Source organism: Amblyraja radiata, chromosome 4 (genome assembly GCF_010909765.2).
Source record: "Amblyraja radiata isolate CabotCenter1 chromosome 4, sAmbRad1.1.pri, whole genome shotgun sequence".
Lineage (NCBI taxonomy): Eukaryota > Metazoa > Chordata > Chondrichthyes > Rajiformes > Rajidae > Amblyraja > Amblyraja radiata.
Genome location: NC_045959.1, coordinates 120,432,169 through 120,452,530, shown reverse-complemented (window position 1 = coordinate 120,452,530; position 20,362 = coordinate 120,432,169). Strand labels below are relative to the sequence as shown.

The following is a 20,362-nucleotide window of genomic DNA, read 5'->3' as shown; positions in this document are numbered from 1 at the left end:
CCTTATGAGGATCGAAACTGGGTCTCTGGCGCTGTGAGGCAGCAGCTCTAGCCACCCAATGTTCCAATATTTATTGGTGCATTGCATGTTCAAGATTCTTAGAGAAGTATACTGGGTAGTCATGTTAAGTGAGTTTATTGTCATGTGTCCCAGATAGGACAATTACATTCTTGCTTGCTGCAGCACAACATAATATTGTAGGCATAAATACAGATCAGATCAGCGTGTCTATATACCATAGAATATATATATATATACACACATAAATAAACAGATAAAGTGCAATAGGCTGTTATAGTTCAGAGTTTGTTTGAAGTTGTGTTTAATAGTCTGATGGCTGTGGGGAAGTAGCTGTTCCTGAACCTGGATTTTGCAGATTTCAGGCTTAAATGGGGGACTTAAGAATTTAGATGTCTTAAATGGGGGACAAGGCCTTATTAGAAGCAAAAAAGAAAAATAAGCTTCCATTTTGGGCAATAAATCTTTGGAATTTAAGCTGAGAGGTACGAGGATGGTCAGTCAGATGACTGTGATTAGCATATTGCAATGTTTATATTGTCATTTGCACGAAGATAAAGTGAAGAGCTTTGTTTGTATGCCATCCAGTGAACACAAATCCTACTATACCTGGAAAAAGGCAACTGCAAATGCTGGTTTACAAAAAAAGACAAAGTGCCGAAGCAACTCAGGTGGTCAAGCAGCATCTCTGAAAAACACAAATATGTGATGTTTGGAGTCTGAAGAAGGATCCAGACCAGAAACATCACATCCATGTCTTCCAGAGATGTTGCCTGATCCACTGAGTTACTTCAGCACTTTGTCTTTTTTCATACTGTACCTGGATTTCAGGGAATGAAATGAAATGATATGGATCACATGCAGGAAGAAGAGGCTAGTTTAACTTGGCATCATGTTCCACGTGGACATTATGGGCTATAGGAAATGTTCCTGTACTGTTCATTGTTCTAATTATACCTTGACTACAGTTAAACCATACACAACTACAACTGGTAGACTGCAATGAGTAAAGTACCAGATTGCACAATATAACGTTGTTACAGCATTATACAGTTACAGTTACGTAGAAAGTCCAGGTTTTTAAAAATTACAAAGTCTGTATTGAAGGTAGACAAAAATGCTGGAGAAACTCAGCGGGTGAGGCAGCATCTATGGAGCGAAGGAATAGGTGACGTTTTGGGTCGAAACCCTTCTTCAGACTGATGTGGGGTTGGGGGGGGGGGGGGGGGGAAGAAGGAAGGAAGAGGAGACAGTGGGCTGTGGGAGAGCTGGGAAGGGGAGGGGAAAGAGGGAGAAAGCAAGGACTACCTGAAATTAGAGAAGTAAATGTTCATACCGCTGGGGTGTAAACTACCCAAGCAAAATATGAGGTGCTGCTCCGCCAATTTGCGGTGGGACTCATTCTGGCCATGGAGGAGGCCCAGGACAGAAAAGGTCGGATTCGGAATGGGAGGTGGGAGTTGAGGTGCTGAGCCACCGGGAGATCAGGTTGGTTATTGCGAACTGAGCGGAGGTGTTGGGCGAAGCGATCGCCAAGCCTGCGCTTGGTCTCACCGATGTTGAGCAGCTGGCACCTGGAGCAGCGGATGGAATAGATGAGGTTGGAGGAGGTGCAGGTGAACCTCTGCCTCACGTGGAAATACTAATTGAAAGTCTGTATTGAAGCAGATCGTGAGATCATAACTACACCCTAGCTTGTGGCTCAGTACCTATGGAAGTATAATGACAAAGGATATTAAAGAAGACTGTTTGCTGGAGTGTATTCCAGTAAGAGATTTTTTGGGGGAAAAACTACGATTAAAGAAGACAAGACAGAAAACGACTGAAGTCCCTTCAAGCTGCAGTCTGAGATTTTATCAAATCGGCTTATTTTGGGAAAAACATTCCAGCAGTTTAGTTATATTCGGTGCATTTTAATTTTCCACAAAATGCTGGTTGATTTTTAACACTCCAGCTATTGCCTCAGAACTAATAAAACATTATCCTCACAATTTAGATCCACAGCAGCATAGATAAAGGCTCTGGAGACACAAGAGTTATGCTGCCATCTTTTGGATGGATGGTAAAGCAAGTCTGTGATTTAAGATTTTAAAGCACCAAACACTACACACTGTCTATGAGAATCACCATCCTTCAATCACCAAAAACAGCTGATTACAGCACTACACCTCATAGCAATGTGGGGCAATTCAAAGAGCAACAACAAAGTTATATTACTAAAGATAGACACAGAATGCTGGAGTAACTAAGCAGGTCAGGCAGCATCTCTGGACAATAGACAATAGGTGCAGGAGTAGGCCATTCCAGCCAGCACCGCCATTCAATGTGATCATGGCTGATTATCCTCAATCAGTACCCCGTTCCTGCCTTCTCCCCATATCCCCTGACTCCGCTATCTTTAATAGCCCTATCTCGCTCTCTCTTGAAAGTATCCAGAAAACCGGCCTCCACCGCCCTCTGAGGCAGAGAATTCCACAGATTCACAACTCTCTGTGAGGAAAAAATATTTCCTCGTTTCTGTTCTAAATGGCTTATTCTTAACTGTGGCCCCTGGTGCCATAGACAATAGGTTGAGTAGGCCATTCGGCCTTTCGACTTTGCTATCTTTAAGAGCCCTATCTGGCTCTGGAGAAAAAGGATGGATGATATTTCAGATCAGGACCCTTCCTTAAATCCCTTCAGTCTGAGGAAGGGTCCTGAAACGTCTCTGGAGAAAAAGGATAGGTGATGTATCGGGTCAAGACCCTTCTTCACTCAGGGTTCTTTGGGCCCCGACCCGAAACATCATCTATCTATCCCTTTTTTCCAGAGATGCTGCAAGAACCAAGAAGAACCAAGGACCCGCTGAGTTATCCATCTTTGATACAAACCAGCAATTTGAAGTTCTTGGTTTTTTACAAGTTCTATTACTAGTCTCTTTCATTTGCCTGAAAAGGCAAAGCCAAAATGGTAATCCACTACGAATGTCATCCTTTTTACACGGTGCAGCAGGGTATGGCCTCAGTCTACTGATGAAGACCTTAGCCTGAAGTGATAACAGACATGGTGAGAATTATCTGAATGATTCCTTCCCACCAGCAGTGCACCTGTTTGTATCTGATCACCACTGGATCCACTGAAATGAACAGCATTCTGTGCATAGTTCCCCACCTGCAACAACTGCGGGAAAGCTAAATAACTATTTACACGCCGATACCTATGGATTGGCATGCAATGTTGGTGACGCTGTGGTGAAGCTTGACTACACATTCTTACTCAGTGGGTCATTACACAGATCTGCCAAAATGAGGAGTTGCTACAGTTAAACATGCCTTTGCAATAATACAATTGCCTTTAGATGGCAATGCCATTTTGCAGAGTATTTGTATGGGAGTTACATTTATTTGAAAGGATAAAACAGCTACAATGCATCAGCTGCAGTCACGATATACAGTGTATAAGCAAATAAAGTTAATACCCCTTCTCACCGATAACTTGCTTGGCACCAATAAAGTGAATATATAAGATGCTGTCGTACAGTATTTACTGTGCCAGTATGTATTTCTTCAATATTCTTAACTTTATACACAAATAGCAGCCGTGGTGCTGCTGACATTACAAAGTAAATCTCTATCTGCAATTATTGATTTTACTTAGTTGCTGTTTTGCGGTCTGACATCCAATACCAAAATAAACATTAGTGGGGTACTGGTATGTGGCAGTACGGCGGTCACAGTGGCGCAGCGGTAGAGTTGCTGCCTTACAGCGAATGCAGCATTGGAGACCCGGGTTCCATCCCGACTACAGGTGCTGTCCGTACGGAGTTTGTACCTTCTCCCCGTGAGTTTTCTCCGAGATCTTTGGTTTCCTCCCAGACACTCCAAAGACGTGCAGGTTTGTAGGTTAATTGGTTGGTAAATGTAGGATAGTGTTAATGTGCGGGGATTGCTGGTCGGCACAGACCCGGTGGGCCAAAGGGCCTGTTTCCGTGCTGTATCTCTCAACTAATTATGCTTTTTTACTTTGAAATTATATCCTTATTACACCCAAGGCACTTGAGCATCATTGATTGCAGCATAGACAGACACGAAACGCTGGAGTAACTCAGCGGGTTAGGCAGCAACTCTGGAGAACATAGTCGTGACCTTTCGGGTCAGGACCTTTCTCAATGTAGCATGGTTGGTGTGGAAAGAGGAAATGTATTGATGTGTATGACTGCTATCTTTGTTTGGGGTAAGATCGGCCAAATAGAGTAAGATTCTCACAACCATTACTCTATTCATTGGATATTTGGTTTTGAGTTTTAAAACATCAACATTGCAGCAGGTAATACCGGTTTTAGAGTAGGAAGTGTTGAGTTTGTAACTGACAAGACCGGAAATTGTTATGACACTGGCCCCAAAGCAAAAAGTCTTGAATGAATAGTTTTGCTTCTAATCGGTTGAAGCCAGCATCTGCAGTTTCTTCCTACACATACAATCAGTTAAATTTTATTGTTCAGAACTCCAAAGTAAATGCTGAAAAATAGTTAACATATGCTCTGAGCTCCTCTCAATTACCAATTTAATCAATTGGGTAAAGAAGCCACCAGACTCCACCTATTTTCATATCAGTGATTTGTTTTTGCTTTGCGTGATCAGATAACAAATGCGCTTAAATAAAAGGAGGGGGGGGGGGGGGAATGACAAATATTGGAATCAGAGTAAAAACTGAATGAGCCAGGATATACCCACATGAAGGGGCATGTCTTTATGACCCACATCCATCATCAGAAATTAAAAGTACAAAAAAGGTTTGGTAAATAAGGGGAATTTCGTTTAGCTTTTAGCTTTGAGAAACAGGCCCTTCAGCCCACCGAGTCCGTGCCGACCAACGATCACTCTAGTTCTATCATCCTAGCTTTGTATCCTAGGCACAAATGTTAATTTTATTGAACAGAGGACATATTAATCTATAAAATGTGGGAGGAAACCAGAGCAACCAGAGAAATAGTGGAAAAGTCTGATCAATCTATTTTGCCAGTGTCAAGGAAAGTCGGATAGTGAATTGTCCTGGAAAAAATGGCGAAGGCAGAAGAGGAAAAATTGAAAGATAGGAGACATTCAAGAGTACAACAAAGTCACAATATGCCACCAGGGGGAGCCGCAAGTCGGCAGCCTCGCCAACAGTCTGTCTTCGCCTTTTCCTTCTTTGTGTTTTTAGTTTGTTGTAGAATGTATGTTTTAGTTTATCTTTATGTGTATTATGTGGGCGGGGTGGTGGGGGAACTTTTATCTCTTTCCTCGATGGAGATGCGACTATTTCCGTGTTGTATCTCCGTCTGCACTGCTGCCTGACTTCGTGGAGTTGGCGGCATCTTGTTTGAGAGTTCTAGAGCTCCAAAACCGCGGGAGGCTGCGGACTTTAACATCTCGGAGCGGGCGATCCCTTTGCCAGGGGACGGCCTTTAGTGCTCCAATCTGCAGGAGCTGCGGATTTTAACATTGTGGAGATCGCTGTCCCTGGTTTGGGATCGATTTCGGGTACTCCAAGCCGCAGGAGTTTCGATCGACCCGATGCGGGAGCTTAGTCCGCCCCGACGTAGGAGTTCGATCACCAGCTGCAGATGGTTGGACTCCCCCGACCGCGGGAGGAAAGGAGGAAAGAAGATAAGACTTTATTGCCTTCCATCACAGTGGGGAATGTGGAGGATGTTTATGTCAATTTGTATGTAGTTGTGTATCTTGTTGCTATTTTCTTATGACTGTTTGGCAAACCAAATTCCTCATATGTTGCAAAACATACTTGGCTAATAAATTACTATTATGATTATTATGATTATGATAGTGAAAATGCAGTTTAATTTCCAATTAGTCTCATGCAGAAGACATTTCCAACATTGCATTTTAATTTTGGATGAGTTTATTGTCATGTGTACCGCAATGAGAAAACCTTTCTTGCGTGCTAACCAGTCAGTGCAAAGTGATTGGACTCAAGCCGTCCACAGTGAACAGATGCATGATCAAGGGAATAATGTGAATAACGCTTAGTGCAAGATCAAGATCAGTACAGTCCAATCGAAGATAGTCCGAGGGTCTCCAATGAGGTAGATAGTAGCTGAGGACTACTCTCTAGTTGTGCATGAGCATGCTGCAGTGGGCTACACACTGATCAGTCCAGGGGGAACTCATTTATTGGCACCATCTGGTAAAACAGCATCAATGACGAGGAAAGAAAACATACAGTGCAAGGCTTAATTTTTGGTCGTTCTAGATCAGGTTATGGAGAGATGATGTGACGCTCACAGTGATTCAGACAGCAGTTACTCTTCAGTAAACAAATATGCGGTTGCTAACTGATAAACAACAGATTTAAGTAAAAAAAGACACAAAGTGCTGGAGTAACTCAGCGGGTCAGGCAGCATCTGTGGAGAACATGGATAGGTGACGTTTCAGGTCCTAAAACATCACCTATCCATGTTCTCCAGAGATGCTGCCTGACCCGCTGAGTTACTCCAGCACTTTGCAATTAGTTTTTTTGTAAACGACCATCTGTATTCCTCATTTCTAGATTTAAGTAGCATAGGAACAGGCCCTTCAGCCCACAATGTCTGTGGTTAGCATAATGCCAAGGCCAACCCTTATCTCCTACACATAATCTATATCCTTATATTTTGTGTTTTTTTTTAATCTTTTAAACTCCACTTTTTCACACAATGGGTGGTGAGTGTATGAAGGGTTGTTGAGACAGGGACTATGCCAACTTTTAAGAAACAGTTGGACAGGTTTGGAGGGATAGGACACGTCCCAAGCGCAGGCAGTTGGAACTAGTGTAGCTAGGACATGTTGGCCGGTGTGGGCATGTTGGGCCGAAGGGCCTGTTTCCACACTGTATCACTATGACTTTTGATTCTGCTTCCACCAGGCATGCTGAGCAGCAGGGGGCCGGGTCTAATGTTACAATGCCGTCAGAGCCCAGCGTTCGTGCTGCGAGAGGCTGGAAAGCGGATACGGCGGCCAGCAGCCGTCAGTGAAGCCAGGCCTGCCGCGTGCCAGCTATGTGATCTTTGAGCACAGTGTACGGTGACGAAACATCCATCATTAAAACCGGGACATGGAGACTGACACGGGAGACTTGATAACTTAATGATTTAGAAGCTCTTGGATTGCCACCACATTGAATTACTCAACAGGCAAAAACAAAATCCACTCAGAGTGACCAAATAAAGACTTCAAAAAGCATATAGATATAAGCCAACTCTATTTATCACACACTCTCAGAATACCAGGGAGGGGGAAGAGGAACAAGCAAGTAAAAGAGTGATTCTCTCAAATGCCCACAAATGCACGGTGGCGCAGTGGTAGAACTGCCTCACAGCGCCACAGACCCGGGATCGATCCTGACCACGGCTACCGTCTGTGTGGTGTCTACACTCTCCGTGACAGCATGGGCTTTCTCCGGATACTCCGGTTTCCCCCCACATTCTAAGACCTGCAGGTTTGTAGGTTAATTGGCTTCTGTAAATTGCCTCTAGTGTGTAGGATGCAAAAGTGGAATAGTGTACAGGTGATTGGTAGTCGGCGTGGACTCGGTGGGCCAAAGGGCCTGTTTCCATGCTGAATTGAACTACAAAATAATCATTCTTATTAATTTATTTGTATAGCACATTTAAAAACAACTCACGTTGACCAAAGTGCTTCACATCAGTGTAGGTACTAATTTGATACATACAACGGTAGGCAGACCCAACAATACATACATAAACTGTTTACAGCGCCCCATCAGAGGGGCTCAAAAACGCTAGGGAGTAGAAATAGGTTTTGAGTCGTGACTTAAAGGAGTCGATGGTGGGGGCAGTTCTGATGAGGAGCGTGATGCTATTCCACAGTCTAGGTGCTGCAACTCTAAACTAAATCAAAACTCTATCTCTGAAACCTCTGTTGACCGTGACGGCTGAAATTTCCATTCAAAAATAACCAGAAGAATTTTCTCCCTCCCTCCTCCTCCAAATTTTAGATAAAGCACTAACGTCTAGCAGTATCACAGGCACAGAATGGGAGACATGTAACAGGAGAGGCTTTGTGCAATTTCACTCAATAAAAAGCAGATGGATGAAAATAATAAATTGCTTCAAATTGTAAGGTGGGGTGACATCTCACTCAGCATTGTCCCAGAAAAGGTGCTACTAAATCACAAGCACCGCCATAAGGTGATTTACACTTACATTTCTTTCACAACATTTTCATGTGGAACAGGAGAGCTAAGAACTAACACAAAGGAAATAGAACACAGAGTGCTGGAGTAACTCAGCGGGTCAGGCAGCATCTGTGGAGAACATGGATAGATGACGTTTCACAGAGTGCTGGAGTAACTCAGCGGGTCAGGCAGCATCTGTGGAGAACATGGATAGGTGACGTTTCACAGAGTGCTGGAGTAACTCAGCGGGTCAGGCAGCATCTGTGGAGAACATGGATAGGTGACGTTTCACAGAGTGCTGGAGTAACTCAGCGGGTCAGGCAGCATCTGTGGAGAACATGGATAGGTGACGTTTCAGGTCAGTGCTTTGAAAACAGGTCCTGATTCCAAACATTGCCAATCCATGTCCTCCAGAGATGCTGCCTGACACGCTGAGTTACTCCAGCACTCTACGAAACGTCACCTACGATTGACCAAGTTTTACCTCACGTGGAAAGTATGTTAATCCAACAAAAGCTTGATCAAAAATATTACAAACAAAATCGGCAAGAAAATTATAAAATAACAGAGATGTATAACAGGTTGGCCCGGTGGTACAGCGGTAGAATTGCTGCTTACAGCGCCAGAGACCCGTGTTCAATCCAGACTACGGGTGCTGTCTGTACGGAATTTGTACGTTCTCCCCGTGACTACATGAGTTTCAAAGACGTACAGGTTTGTAGGTTAATTGGTTTGGTCTAAATGCAAATTGTCCCTGGTGTTGCAGGATAATGTTAATGTGCGGGGATTGCTGGTCAGTGCAGACTCGGTTTGCGCTATATCTCTAAAGTAAACTAAAATAGAGAAGGCGGCCATTCAGGCCACTGCCAGAGCGTTGATCAAATAAGAGTTTTGATTTGAGACATTCCATTCAATCCATATCTTTGTAGGAAACATCCCACTTTCAAGACAATGAGCTCCAGATCACAAATACACCTCAGAGTGGAGAAAAACTGGAAAACAAAATATAAAAAGACAGATGTTTCGACAAAATGGGGGTCCTTTCTCCAAGGCTAGTAGTCGATCCTCTGCTCCCCTAATTGCAGATGCATCACATCAAACATGGTTTCAGACGCTCATTCAGGAGAACTCCGTGCACAGTACAATCCTGCTGCTGTATCACATAGCCACTAGAGGTTAGCAATGTATTATGGAAACATTCTTCATCAGAGATATTAATATCCCAGACATGGCTACACAGGTGAAAACGTAAAGGCCTCAAGTGGACAAAAAGGAATTAATCAGACACAGAGTGCTGGAGTAACTCAGCGGGTCAGGCAGCATCTGTGGAGAACATGGATAGGTGACGTTTCACAGAGTGCTGGAGTAACTCAGCGGGTCAGGCAGCATCTGTGGAGAACATGGATAGGTGACGTTTCACAGAGTGCTGGAGTAACTCAGCGGGTCAGGCAGCATCTCTGGAGAAAAGGAGCAACAGATGCTGCCTGTCCCGCTGAGTTACTCCAGCTTTTTGTGTCTATCTTCGGTGTAAACCAGCATCTGCAGTTCCTTCCTACGCATATTTATTTTGTGGTTACATTTATCTGGGCACTGGGTAAGCAAAAACATGCTCTGCGTTGTACTGGATGCAAGGTTTGGGTGTGAATGTTTGATGATGCATAGTTCAAGAGGATCACTGGTGCTCATCTGCTTCCTTAGGTCAGACGTCAGGCAGAGTTGGGGTTGAGGACCTAAACAAACTGGCCTACACGTTCCACATAACATGCTACCGGTGATGAAGGCACTGAGTATTATGATACAGACACTGGCAAATGTTTCTTATTATGGGTCAATGCGCTGTGAAGCAAACTGATGGTAATGTACAACAGAAACAAGCCAGCACCTTCCATTCAATTAACTGAAAATAGTCAATTTTAGCTTTTTAACACTCCAAGATGGTTATTAGTAATTTAATTTCCTTTTCATTAACCGTTATCTGGAAGACAATATATTACTAGTCCTGACCTCTTCATGTGAGCAAATGTTTAAATCTACTCTGATTAATTCAACTGTTTAAAAAGGAGAAATTACTTGGCTTTTAGCTATCAAAAGGAATGAGGCTTGATGTAGATGGTGATTGAATTTCTAAAGCAGCAGATTGATTAAACGTTGCAATTACAGCTCGCAGTAACTCAAGGAAATGGGATCGCTCCTCCTGGCCAAACACTTCTCTTTATTTAAAGCAATCCAATTTGCAAGGATAATTATATATTAGTGGTTCATCTGCAATCGGAAATGAACACAAAGATAGCGCAGGCCAAGTGCAAGCACGTTATTGCTGCAAATTACTTGATATCTGTCTCGTTTCATATAAAGAGAAAATTGGGCAATCAATTAGCTGGGAGAACTGCAGAACAGAAGCAATCTGGAAGCCAGTGCTTGTTGCTTATTGTTGTTTAGTAACGTCACTAAAATTCTCCCAATTCTCAACTTTTACAACAAAGTACTCGTATATCAAAATAATCACACTCTCCCCTCCCGATTGCGGCATTATTAATTAGATAATGAAATCAAAGATACATTAAAAGAATCTCTCCAAGGCAATATGCAACCAATTCACTCCCCACCCTCACCCTAAGCTTTCAAACAACTTCCTACTAAACGTTTCCCCAGGTGGCTCAGATAATCAGTATTATACCAAATGTGCTACTGAGCTGCAATAGACAGGCAAAATGCTGGTTAAATCCTTGGTTTGTGCTTTGTTAACTCATATTTAATCAACAGAGCACAGAAAACATAGAAACATAGAAATTAGGTGCAGGAGTAGGCCATTCGGCCCTTCGAGCCTGCACCGCCATTCAATATGATCATGGCTGATCATCCAACTCAGTATCCCGTACCTGCCTTCTCTCCATACCCTCTGATCCCCTTAGCCACAAGGGCCACATCTAACTCCCTCTTAAATATAGCCAATGAACTGGCCTCGACTACCCTCTGTGGCAGGGAGTTCCAGAGATTCACTACTCTCTGTGTGAAAAAAGTTCTTCTCATCTCGGTTTTAAAGGATTTCCCCCTTATCCTTAAGCTGTGACCCCTTGTCCTGGACTTCCCCAACATCGGGAGCAATCTTCCTGCATCTAGCCTGTCCAACCCCTTAAGAATTTTGTAAGTTTCTATAAGATCCCCTCTCAATCTCCTAAATTCTAGAGAGTATAAACCAAGTCTATCCAGTCTTTCTTCATAAGACAGTCCTGACATCCCAGGAATCAGTCTGGTGAACCTTCTCTGCACTCCCTCTATGGCAATAATGTCCTTCCTCAGATTTGGAGACCAAAACTGTACGCAATACTCCAGGTGTGGTCTCACCAAGACCCTGTAGAAGAACAGGGATGCAACAGAAGCACAAGAATATTCAAATAGAGCAATCATGGAAATTAAAAGTGCATATTGTTCCCAAAGCTGAAATACTAGTAGTTTAAAAATAATAATTTTACAAATATTTCAGCATTGGGTGCAATGTCTGAAGAAGGATCGCGACCCAAAATCACTACAGTGTGAGAGACAGAGGGAGGCTAAAGAAGGGACGTCACCCATTCCTTCTATCCAGACATGTTGCCTGTCCCGCTGAGTTACTCCAGCATTTTCTGTCCATCTTCAAATTCGCTTGATGGTTCCACTATTGGGATATTCATCACTGTGATAAACCATCTCATTAATTATCACAATTGGACTCAAAATATATTAGGAGCACAAGCCTGATTCCACTCCACAATCATAAAAACAAACACAATGTCTATGCAGTGGAGGCTTTGGAGAGGGTGCAGAGGTTTACCAGAATGATGCCTGGATTAGGGGGATCTTAGCTACAGGGAGAGGTTGGACAGACCTGGATTGTTTTATCTGGAACGCCAGAGGTTGCGGCGAGACCCGATAGAAGAATACAAAATTAAGAGGAGAAGCATAGATAGATAGATAGATAGATAGATAGGGTAGACAATCAGAACCTTTCCCCCTCCCAGAGTGTAAATATCAAATAGTAGAGGGGCAAAGTTTAATGGAGACAAGGTGTGTTTTTAATTTTTTTTATTATACACAGAGAGGGCAGTGGGTGCCTAGAATGAGCTGCTCGGGGTGAAGGTAGATACGAATCATACCATACAATAGAGGCATTTAAGATTTGGATAGGCACATGGACATGCAGGCAATGGAGGGAGGGGGGTATGTGCAGGTAGATAACGGTTGGTCTTGGCATCGTGCTTGGCACAGAAACTGCAGGCCGAAGGGCCTGTTCTGTGGTTTATGTGTACTGTTACATGCCATTTGAGAGCCCAGAAAATACAAGTTTTATCATTACTAAATGGTCCAATATTGTCATTCATGTTATATTAACGACAGTTTAGTGAACATTTGCTACATAATCACGTGGTTAGTGTGTATGATTCTTCTCTCAGGGATACTGCAGCACAGGGAGGTCCCTGTTATGGTATCTGCCCCTGATCAATTGCATTGGCTTTGTGTTCACAATCTTCTACGGTACCAGTATAATTATATCAAGCACATTGACAACCTCAAAGTTTCTCACCAACACCTTCAAAAGTGACAGCTCATCTTTCAAAAGAGCAATAAATGTGATACTTCCACTATCACACAGAATTTTAGAAAACAGAAGCCTCGATGCTGAAAATGTCACAATTAATGCCAACAGTCCCAAAATCCATCCACACACACGGCCCCACAAATGGATGTTTCAATACTCCTCGTCAACGACAGTTACAAATCCTAACAGAGCCAGAGTGTTAAACATTGAATCATTAAATGAGTGGCTTGTACGAGTTGACTCCTCAGTGAGCTGCTACAGATACCCGAAATGAATTTCAACAATTTAAATGAGATACTGAACTAATGCAACACATGTCCATTGTTGAAAAGAATGATTATCCGTGCAAATCCATCTGTGCAGGGATGTGACTAGTTTATAACTGGTGACATGTTGGATGATGATGTAACTGTGGGCCAGTGGTCCCCAGGGTTTGGCTGGGCATGTCATAGACCGAGTGTGATTATCCAACAATACTGGTATCATTGTGTCCACCAGGTGATAGAAAGCAAATATGACAGACTATGTGCTTCATTCCTCCATTGTCTCTTATGTTACCAACATGTTATGTTCACGCAAATGCATCTTCAGCAATGATTATATGGTGCGATAGAACTTTATTTATCCCGGGAGGGGAATTGGTCTGCCAACAGTCATAAAGCACAAGATACACGAAACTAAGGTGACGAGAAGAAAGTCCAGGATTGGGGATGTGCAAAGATTGGGGGGGGGGGGGGGGGGGAGTCACTCGACCCCACAACAGAAGTTGGAGGAGTTGTACAGTTTGATAGCCACAGGGAAGAAGGATCTCCTGTGGCGTTCTGTGCTGCATCTCGGTGGAACCAGTCTGTTGCTGAAGGTGCTCCTCAGGTTGACCAGTGTGTCATGGAGGGGGTGAGCTGTATTGTCCAGGATGCTGCGCAGTTTGAGGAACATCCTCCCCTCCTAGACCACCTCCCATGAATTCAATGACTAGAATGACGAGATCCCTACCCAAGATCCCTTCTCTTCACCAACAGCTGCTGAAGCCAAATCAACTACACAGCTATCGTGTTATAACATCAACCTGTCTTGATTCAAACCTTTTCAAAGAATAATCTGTACACAACCTGAAAATATAGAGCCTGAAAATTATAATGTCCAGGTACAGCTTCTTTCCTACAACTTTCAAGATAGAGCTAGATAGGGCTCTTAAAGATAGGGCTCTTAAAGTGCCTTCCTCACCTTGGTGCCACTGTGTTATGTTGTGTCGTGGACTTTCTGTGTTTGTGCTTTTCTTTTTTTAATTCAATTTTATTTTTAATATGTTTTATTATTTATTATTTATTTATTTTTATGATACTGCCTGTAAGGAAAATTCATTTTGTTGTCTCTAATTGAGACAATGACAATAAATTTGAATACAATATGGGGAGAAGGCAGGAATGGGGTACTGATTGGGGATGAACAGCCATGATCACATTGAATATCGGTGCTGGCTCGAAGGGTCGAATGGGCCTACTTCTGCACCTATTGTCTAGATTAGATTAGATTCCTTTATTGTCATTCAGACCTTTCGGTCTGAACGAAATTATGTTGCCTGCAGTCATACACAGAATCAATAATAACAAAACATACAATAAACACAAATTAAACATCCACCACAGTGAGTTCACCAAGCACATCCTCACTGTGATGGAGGCAAAGTCTTAGTCTCCGTCTCTTCCCTCCTTGTTCTCCCTCTGCGCTGAGGAGATCGATCCAGGCCAGAGATGCCGCCCTCCAGTCCAGCGGACCTCCGTGGTGATGTCGCCGCCGCCGAAAGCCGGAACGCAGTCTCAGCTCCGGGCCACAGCATCAGCTCCGAGCAGCCGCCCCAGCTCTGGGTCCCGCAGTCTCCGCTCCGGGTCCCGCAGTCTCTGCTCCGGGTCCCGCAGTCTCCGCTCCGGGTCCCGCAGTCTCCGTTCCGGGTCCCGCAGTCTCCGCTCCGGGCCGCCGCCCCAGCTCCAGGCCGCTGCCCCAGCTCCGGGTCCCGCAGTCTCAGCTCCGAGCCCCGCTACATCAGCTCCAGGCCGCCGCCGAAAGCCAGAAAGCCGCACCAGCAAGTCGGGCCACCGCTGCCTTAGCCCCAAAGACGGCCAGCCTCTCATTGGTAAGTCCTGGCTGGCTCTGCCTCCAGAGCCTCGGGGTCGGTCGCAGGTTGGAGGCCGCCAGCTCCGCCATTAGGCCTCAGCGCAGACGGAGGCAGAGAAGGGGGATACGACACGAAAAAGTCGCATTCCCCTGAAGGAAGAGACAGAGAACATGTTTCACCCCCCCCCCCCTAACACAACCCAACAAACTAAAACTTAACCAAAACAAGACAAAAAAAACAACAGAAAAAAGTAAAAACAGACGGACTGCAGGCGAGCCGCAGCTGTTAACAGCGCCGCCACTTCCTGTCTATTGAATACATCCAGTCAATTGGCCTCTGGCTATGAAACACGACAGCCTCGATGAATTGGCTATTTGCATGTATGCACACGCGCACAGATACACACTGAACATTTTTCATTTATTATAGTGTTTGGAGTGTACTATGTGTAATATTCAGCTGTGCTGCTGCAAGTAAGATTTATCATTGTTCTGTTTGGGACATTGTTGACTCATGCCAAAATTGACAAAATGTTTTTTTTTGCAACGCGACTACAAACACGGAGACATATCCCAGACAACTCTTCCATTGGAAACCAGCTCCCTACCTTGCTTTGTGCCGCTGTGTGGTCCCGATGTCGGCAGCCTCCGCAGCCTGTGTTTGCTGATTTGCACAAGCCCTTTGCCGGGTGTCCTTTTTAAAACGGTGGGGGATTTCCCGTGCACAGGGCTTTTCTTTATCAGTAAGTAACGACTTTTCATAATCGGCAAGCCACTGATGTTAAGCTTCTTCTCCGTCGGTGAACTAGCAAGGAAGGACACAGATATAAATGCTCGGAACAAAATTATGCAGTCCAATTCACCGAACATCATCACTAATCTTTGGATGTCATGTTGGTCAAGCAAAACAAGCAAGGCCATGATATAGTCATGCAAAACCCCAATCCCAATGCAAGATGTTGCAGAATTCTCACCTGAAAGCATGAGATCAATACAATACATTTACTGGCAGGTGGACAAAAGTTCTGGAGAAACTCAGCGGGTGAGGCAGCATCTATGGAGCGAAGGAATAGGTGACTTTTTGGGTCGAGACCCTTCTTCAGAATATTCTGCTCCTATCACTTATGAACATAAACTATTCCACTAGTTACCACTTTCCAATCTGAAAAGGTCCTGTTTATTCCAACTCTCTCACAGCTTTCAAACCATTTAAACACCCTTCCACTGATACCATGTGGCACCTTGTCAAACATTGAAGGAAATGTAAATGCATCTACATGTTTCCGTTTGTCAATTCTCTCTGTTACATATTCTAAGAATTCAAGCACATTTGTCTAATAGCTTATTCGAGATAGACTCCACAATGTGATGCTCCAAAAGGCAATCCCTGACACATCCTCAAAACCTTCTTGTCCAATAGCCTTGCCAGTTTGGTTCATCTGATCAATATATGTCAGTGAAAATCTCACATGAGAATTCCAGTTCTATTCTGACAGTACCTTGTTATTTCCTGCTGGACCTTCTGGACCTTGTATGTCCAGAACCGAGGGCCACAGTTTAAGAATAAGGAGTAAGCCATTTAGAACGGAGACAAGGAAACACTTTTTCTCACAGAGTTTGTGGAATTCTCTACCTCAGAGGGCGGTGGAGGCAGGTTCTCTGGATGCTTTCAAGAGAGAGCTAGATAGGGCTCTTAAAGATAGCAGAGTCAGGGGATATGGGGAGAAGGCAGGAACGGGGTACTGATTGGGGATGATCAGCCATAATCACATTGAATGGCGGTGCAGGCTCGAAGGGCCGAATGGCCTACTCCTGCACCTATTGTCTATTGTGCTCATTTATGCTCTGATGTATTTTTGGAGGTCTGTTGACTACTTATACCCAGGTTTCTCCAGCATTTATCTCTACCTGCCATTTAATCTGTTCAGTTACTAAAACTTGAGGGAATCATCCCAAACTCAAATAGTAGAGCCACAAGATTAATTATTATAATCTGTAGAACTTGACAGGTTAAACTAGTGTTGGTGGAGAGGGCAATTGCCCCTTCATATGGGACAATACCCAGAGGCAATGGTTTTAAAATCACTACCAGAAGAGTGGGCATCACGGTGGCACACCGGTAGAGCTGCTGCCTCACAGCGCCAGAGACCCAGATTCAATCTTGACTATGGGTGCGGCCTGTACAGCGTTTGTACGTTCCTCCCGTGACCACGTGGGTTTTCCCCAGGTGCTCCGGTTTCCTCCCTCTCCACAAAGATGTACAGTTTTGTCAGTTAATTGGCTTTGGTGAATTGTAAATTGTCCCTAGTGTGTGTGTAGGATCGGTCATCGGAGGCGGCGCCATCTTGGGGCACGGCTGCCTAGCTAGCAGCTGTCCGTCTTTTTCACTACTTTCTTTAATTTTTTGTGAGTTTCAGTGTTTGTTTTTAGGAGGTCTAGACTTTTTTTGTGGGGGGAGGGGGGTGGGTGTAGGGGGAATACTTTCTAGGTCCCTACCTGGTCGGAGAGGCAGCTTTTCTCCGGGCTGCACCGTCGACCCGTCCTCGCGGCCTACCAGCGGGCCTGGAGCGGCGTTTTCCCGAGGGGACCGCCCAGCACCTCGGCTTCGGCAGCGGCACAGCGCTGGAGCGCTTTCGCGGAGCGGAGCGGGAGATGCCTTGCCTGGGTCGCCGCGCTGGAGCTCTGGTGAGCTGAAGACCGCCGATAAAAACATCGCGGAGCTGCGGGTATGCGGAGCGGGCAGCTGCGGGCGGCAGCGCTGACTTCAACATCTGGAGCCTGGGATCTCTCGATGAGATCACCAGTGGTGGAGCTCCAACCGTCGCGGCCTTGTCGGCTTCGGAAGCTGCGGTCTCCGGTAAAGGAAGCAGCCGTTCCAGGGTTCCCAAGCCGCTGAGAGGATTCTCCCGACGCCCGATCTCCCGGCGAGAACGGCCTGGAACATCGGGCCTCCGTAGAGGCAACTGTGGAGGCCTCAATTGGCCCAACTATGGGTGAACTGGGGATGGGGACTGGACATTGTGCCTTCCCCCATAATGGGAACCATTGTGGGGGGATGTTTCTATGTTAAACATCCTTATTGTTCCGTTTCCAAGATGGCTGCCGGAAGGGAGAGAGAACGCTGGCGCGTTAGCTCTCTCTTTGAATTGTGTCTTTGAATTGTGTATTGTTGATGTCTTTACTATTTTTTATTTTTTTTTGTTTTGTTTTCATTCCGCTTACATGTTTTGTATTCTGTTTACTAAATTTTGTAAGGTGTCCTTGAGTCTTGAAAGGCTCCCATAAATAAAATGTATTATTATTATTATTATTATTATTATTAGGATAGCGTTAGTGCACGGGATGAACAATGGTCGCAGCAGACTCGGTGGGCCGAAGTGCCTGTTTCTGCACTGTATCTCTAAACTAAACTAAAGATCAAGAGGAATATTTCATATGGCATTCTCAAGAATCTTCTGCCAGTAAAAGATGCTTCTTCTTGCGAATGAAACATAAACCAAAGGAATAGATAGATCTCAAGCCGGGTGTTGTCTCTGTTGGTGTCAATGTCTGCCAGGCCCTGAGCTCCATCTGGTGGGTGGTAGAGCGGGCACCCAGAGATGACATGGTTGGCTGTCTGTTGTTCTGCTCCACATTCACAGGCTGGGCTCTGGCGGAGGGAGCCCCCATCTCCACACGCTGGCATTGAAACGCCCAACTCCAGTACCAAGTCTGTTGAGCTTCACCCACGCTCCTCTGGGGAGGTCAAACCCTGGACAGCTTTTATCTGGTGAAGAGATGTAGCTGTGTAATGGAGATGAGGTTGCCTTCCACTCCTGTGACCACTTGGTGGCTATCCAGTGTGCTTTTGTCTCAATTGGCTTGATGGATGCTAGGAGTTGTAAAAGATGCTGGAAGCCAGTATCATAAATGGGAATTTGAGAGATAATGGTGAGGATTTTCTTTGTGTGTTGGTGTAGGAAGTGTGCACACAGGCAAGGCCGGTATTTATGGACAAACTTCTATGGAGCCGATATAGATGTTGAAGCAGATGTATGAAGATGATCAGTATCAGATGTATGAAGGTGACCTGTTCACCTGTCCATTCTCAGCTTACTTCACATTCACCAATCTGCCACTTAAACTCAAACTGAAATGTCTCAGCACAGAAGCTACTGCACAGCAAACTCAGTCTGAGACCAGGAAGTGATGTGCAACCAGAATAGACAGGAATGAAAAAGCATCAGAGTATCTACACACTGCAAATGGATCGATTGTAATCACGCTTAAGAAAGAACTGCAGATGCTGACAAAAATCTAAGGTAGACAAAAATGCTGGAGAAACACAGCGGGTGAGGCAGCATCTATGGAGCGAAGGAATAGGAGACGTTTCGGGTCGAGACCCTTCTTCAATACAGTACTTGTAATCATGTATTGTGTTTCTGCTAACTGGTTAGCACGCAACAAAAAGCTTTTCACTGTACCTCGGTACAGATGACACTTTCAGGAGGCTGAAACTATACATGATAGCACCATGTGAATCAAGAATGTTTATTTGTCACATGTACTGACCTCAGAACAATGACATTCTTACTTGCTACCGCATGACAGGCCAGTACATCCAATTCCCTCTCATCCTCCCAAGGATCTCTCATGAAGTTCAGGAGCTTCTATCACATATTATCAAAGCTGCCCCAGTCATGGTAGAAAGCTATGCACTGGTTCTGTAGATTCTGTATCTGTCGTAGGGATTCCTAAAGCAACGGAACTATTGGTGCTTCAATAACTCATTACTATCCTCTAGTGGTAACAATCTGCTTTTCCATACAATCGTGTGTAACAACAGTAACAATCGTCACTGCAAAGTACGCATAGAGTCAGTTATACTGCTTGGAAAAAGGCCCTTTGGCCCAATTTGCCCACGCCGACCAACATGCCCAGCTACATTTGTCCCCCCTGCCTGCGTTTGGCCTATATTCCTCATAACCGTCCTATCCATGCACCTGTCCAAACGTTTTTTAAACTTTGAGATAGCACCTCTCTCAACGACCTCCTCCAGATGCTCGTTCCATACACCCACACCACCCTTTGTGTAAAAAAGTTGCACCTCGAGTTCCTATTAAAGTTTTTTCCCCTCACCTTAAACCCCTTCCCCTCTCCTCTGGTTCTTGATTCTCCTCCTCTGCATAAAAGACTCTGCATTCACCCCATCTATTCCTCTCCAATAGCCTTTTTCTTTAAATCTTAAAAGTGGAATCAATGAAAAGGCCAGAATCAGACAGACATACCCTAAATGTGTTCTTCAGAAGATTGACGTGAAGCCCCATCTTAAATTCCTGGAATGTTTGGGAGGAAGGCCCTTCCATAATATTGTACGGTATGCAACTCCAGGTCTTAAACTCAGTTATGGTGAAGCAACACGAAGTGTGTTTGAGTTGAAGGAATCTTATCGGTGATGGCAATCTCATGCACTGCTGCTGCTTTGAACATGCAGGAGTGTGAGCTTTGGGTCAGGGTTAGGGA

At 44.6% G+C, this 20,362-nt stretch overlaps 1 protein-coding gene across 1 annotated transcript in view; it reads right to left on the bottom strand.

Annotated features, from left to right (window-relative positions):
- zc3h3 (zinc finger CCCH-type containing 3) overlaps positions 1-20,362 on the bottom strand; it is a 178,997-nt gene that overhangs the window by 146,676 nt on the left and 11,959 nt on the right. The window contains exon 4 of the mRNA XM_033020431.1: positions 15,469-15,665. Coding sequence (XP_032876322.1) covers positions 15,469-15,665 — 197 coding nt within the window. The remainder of the gene's footprint in view (positions 1-15,468; positions 15,666-20,362) is intronic.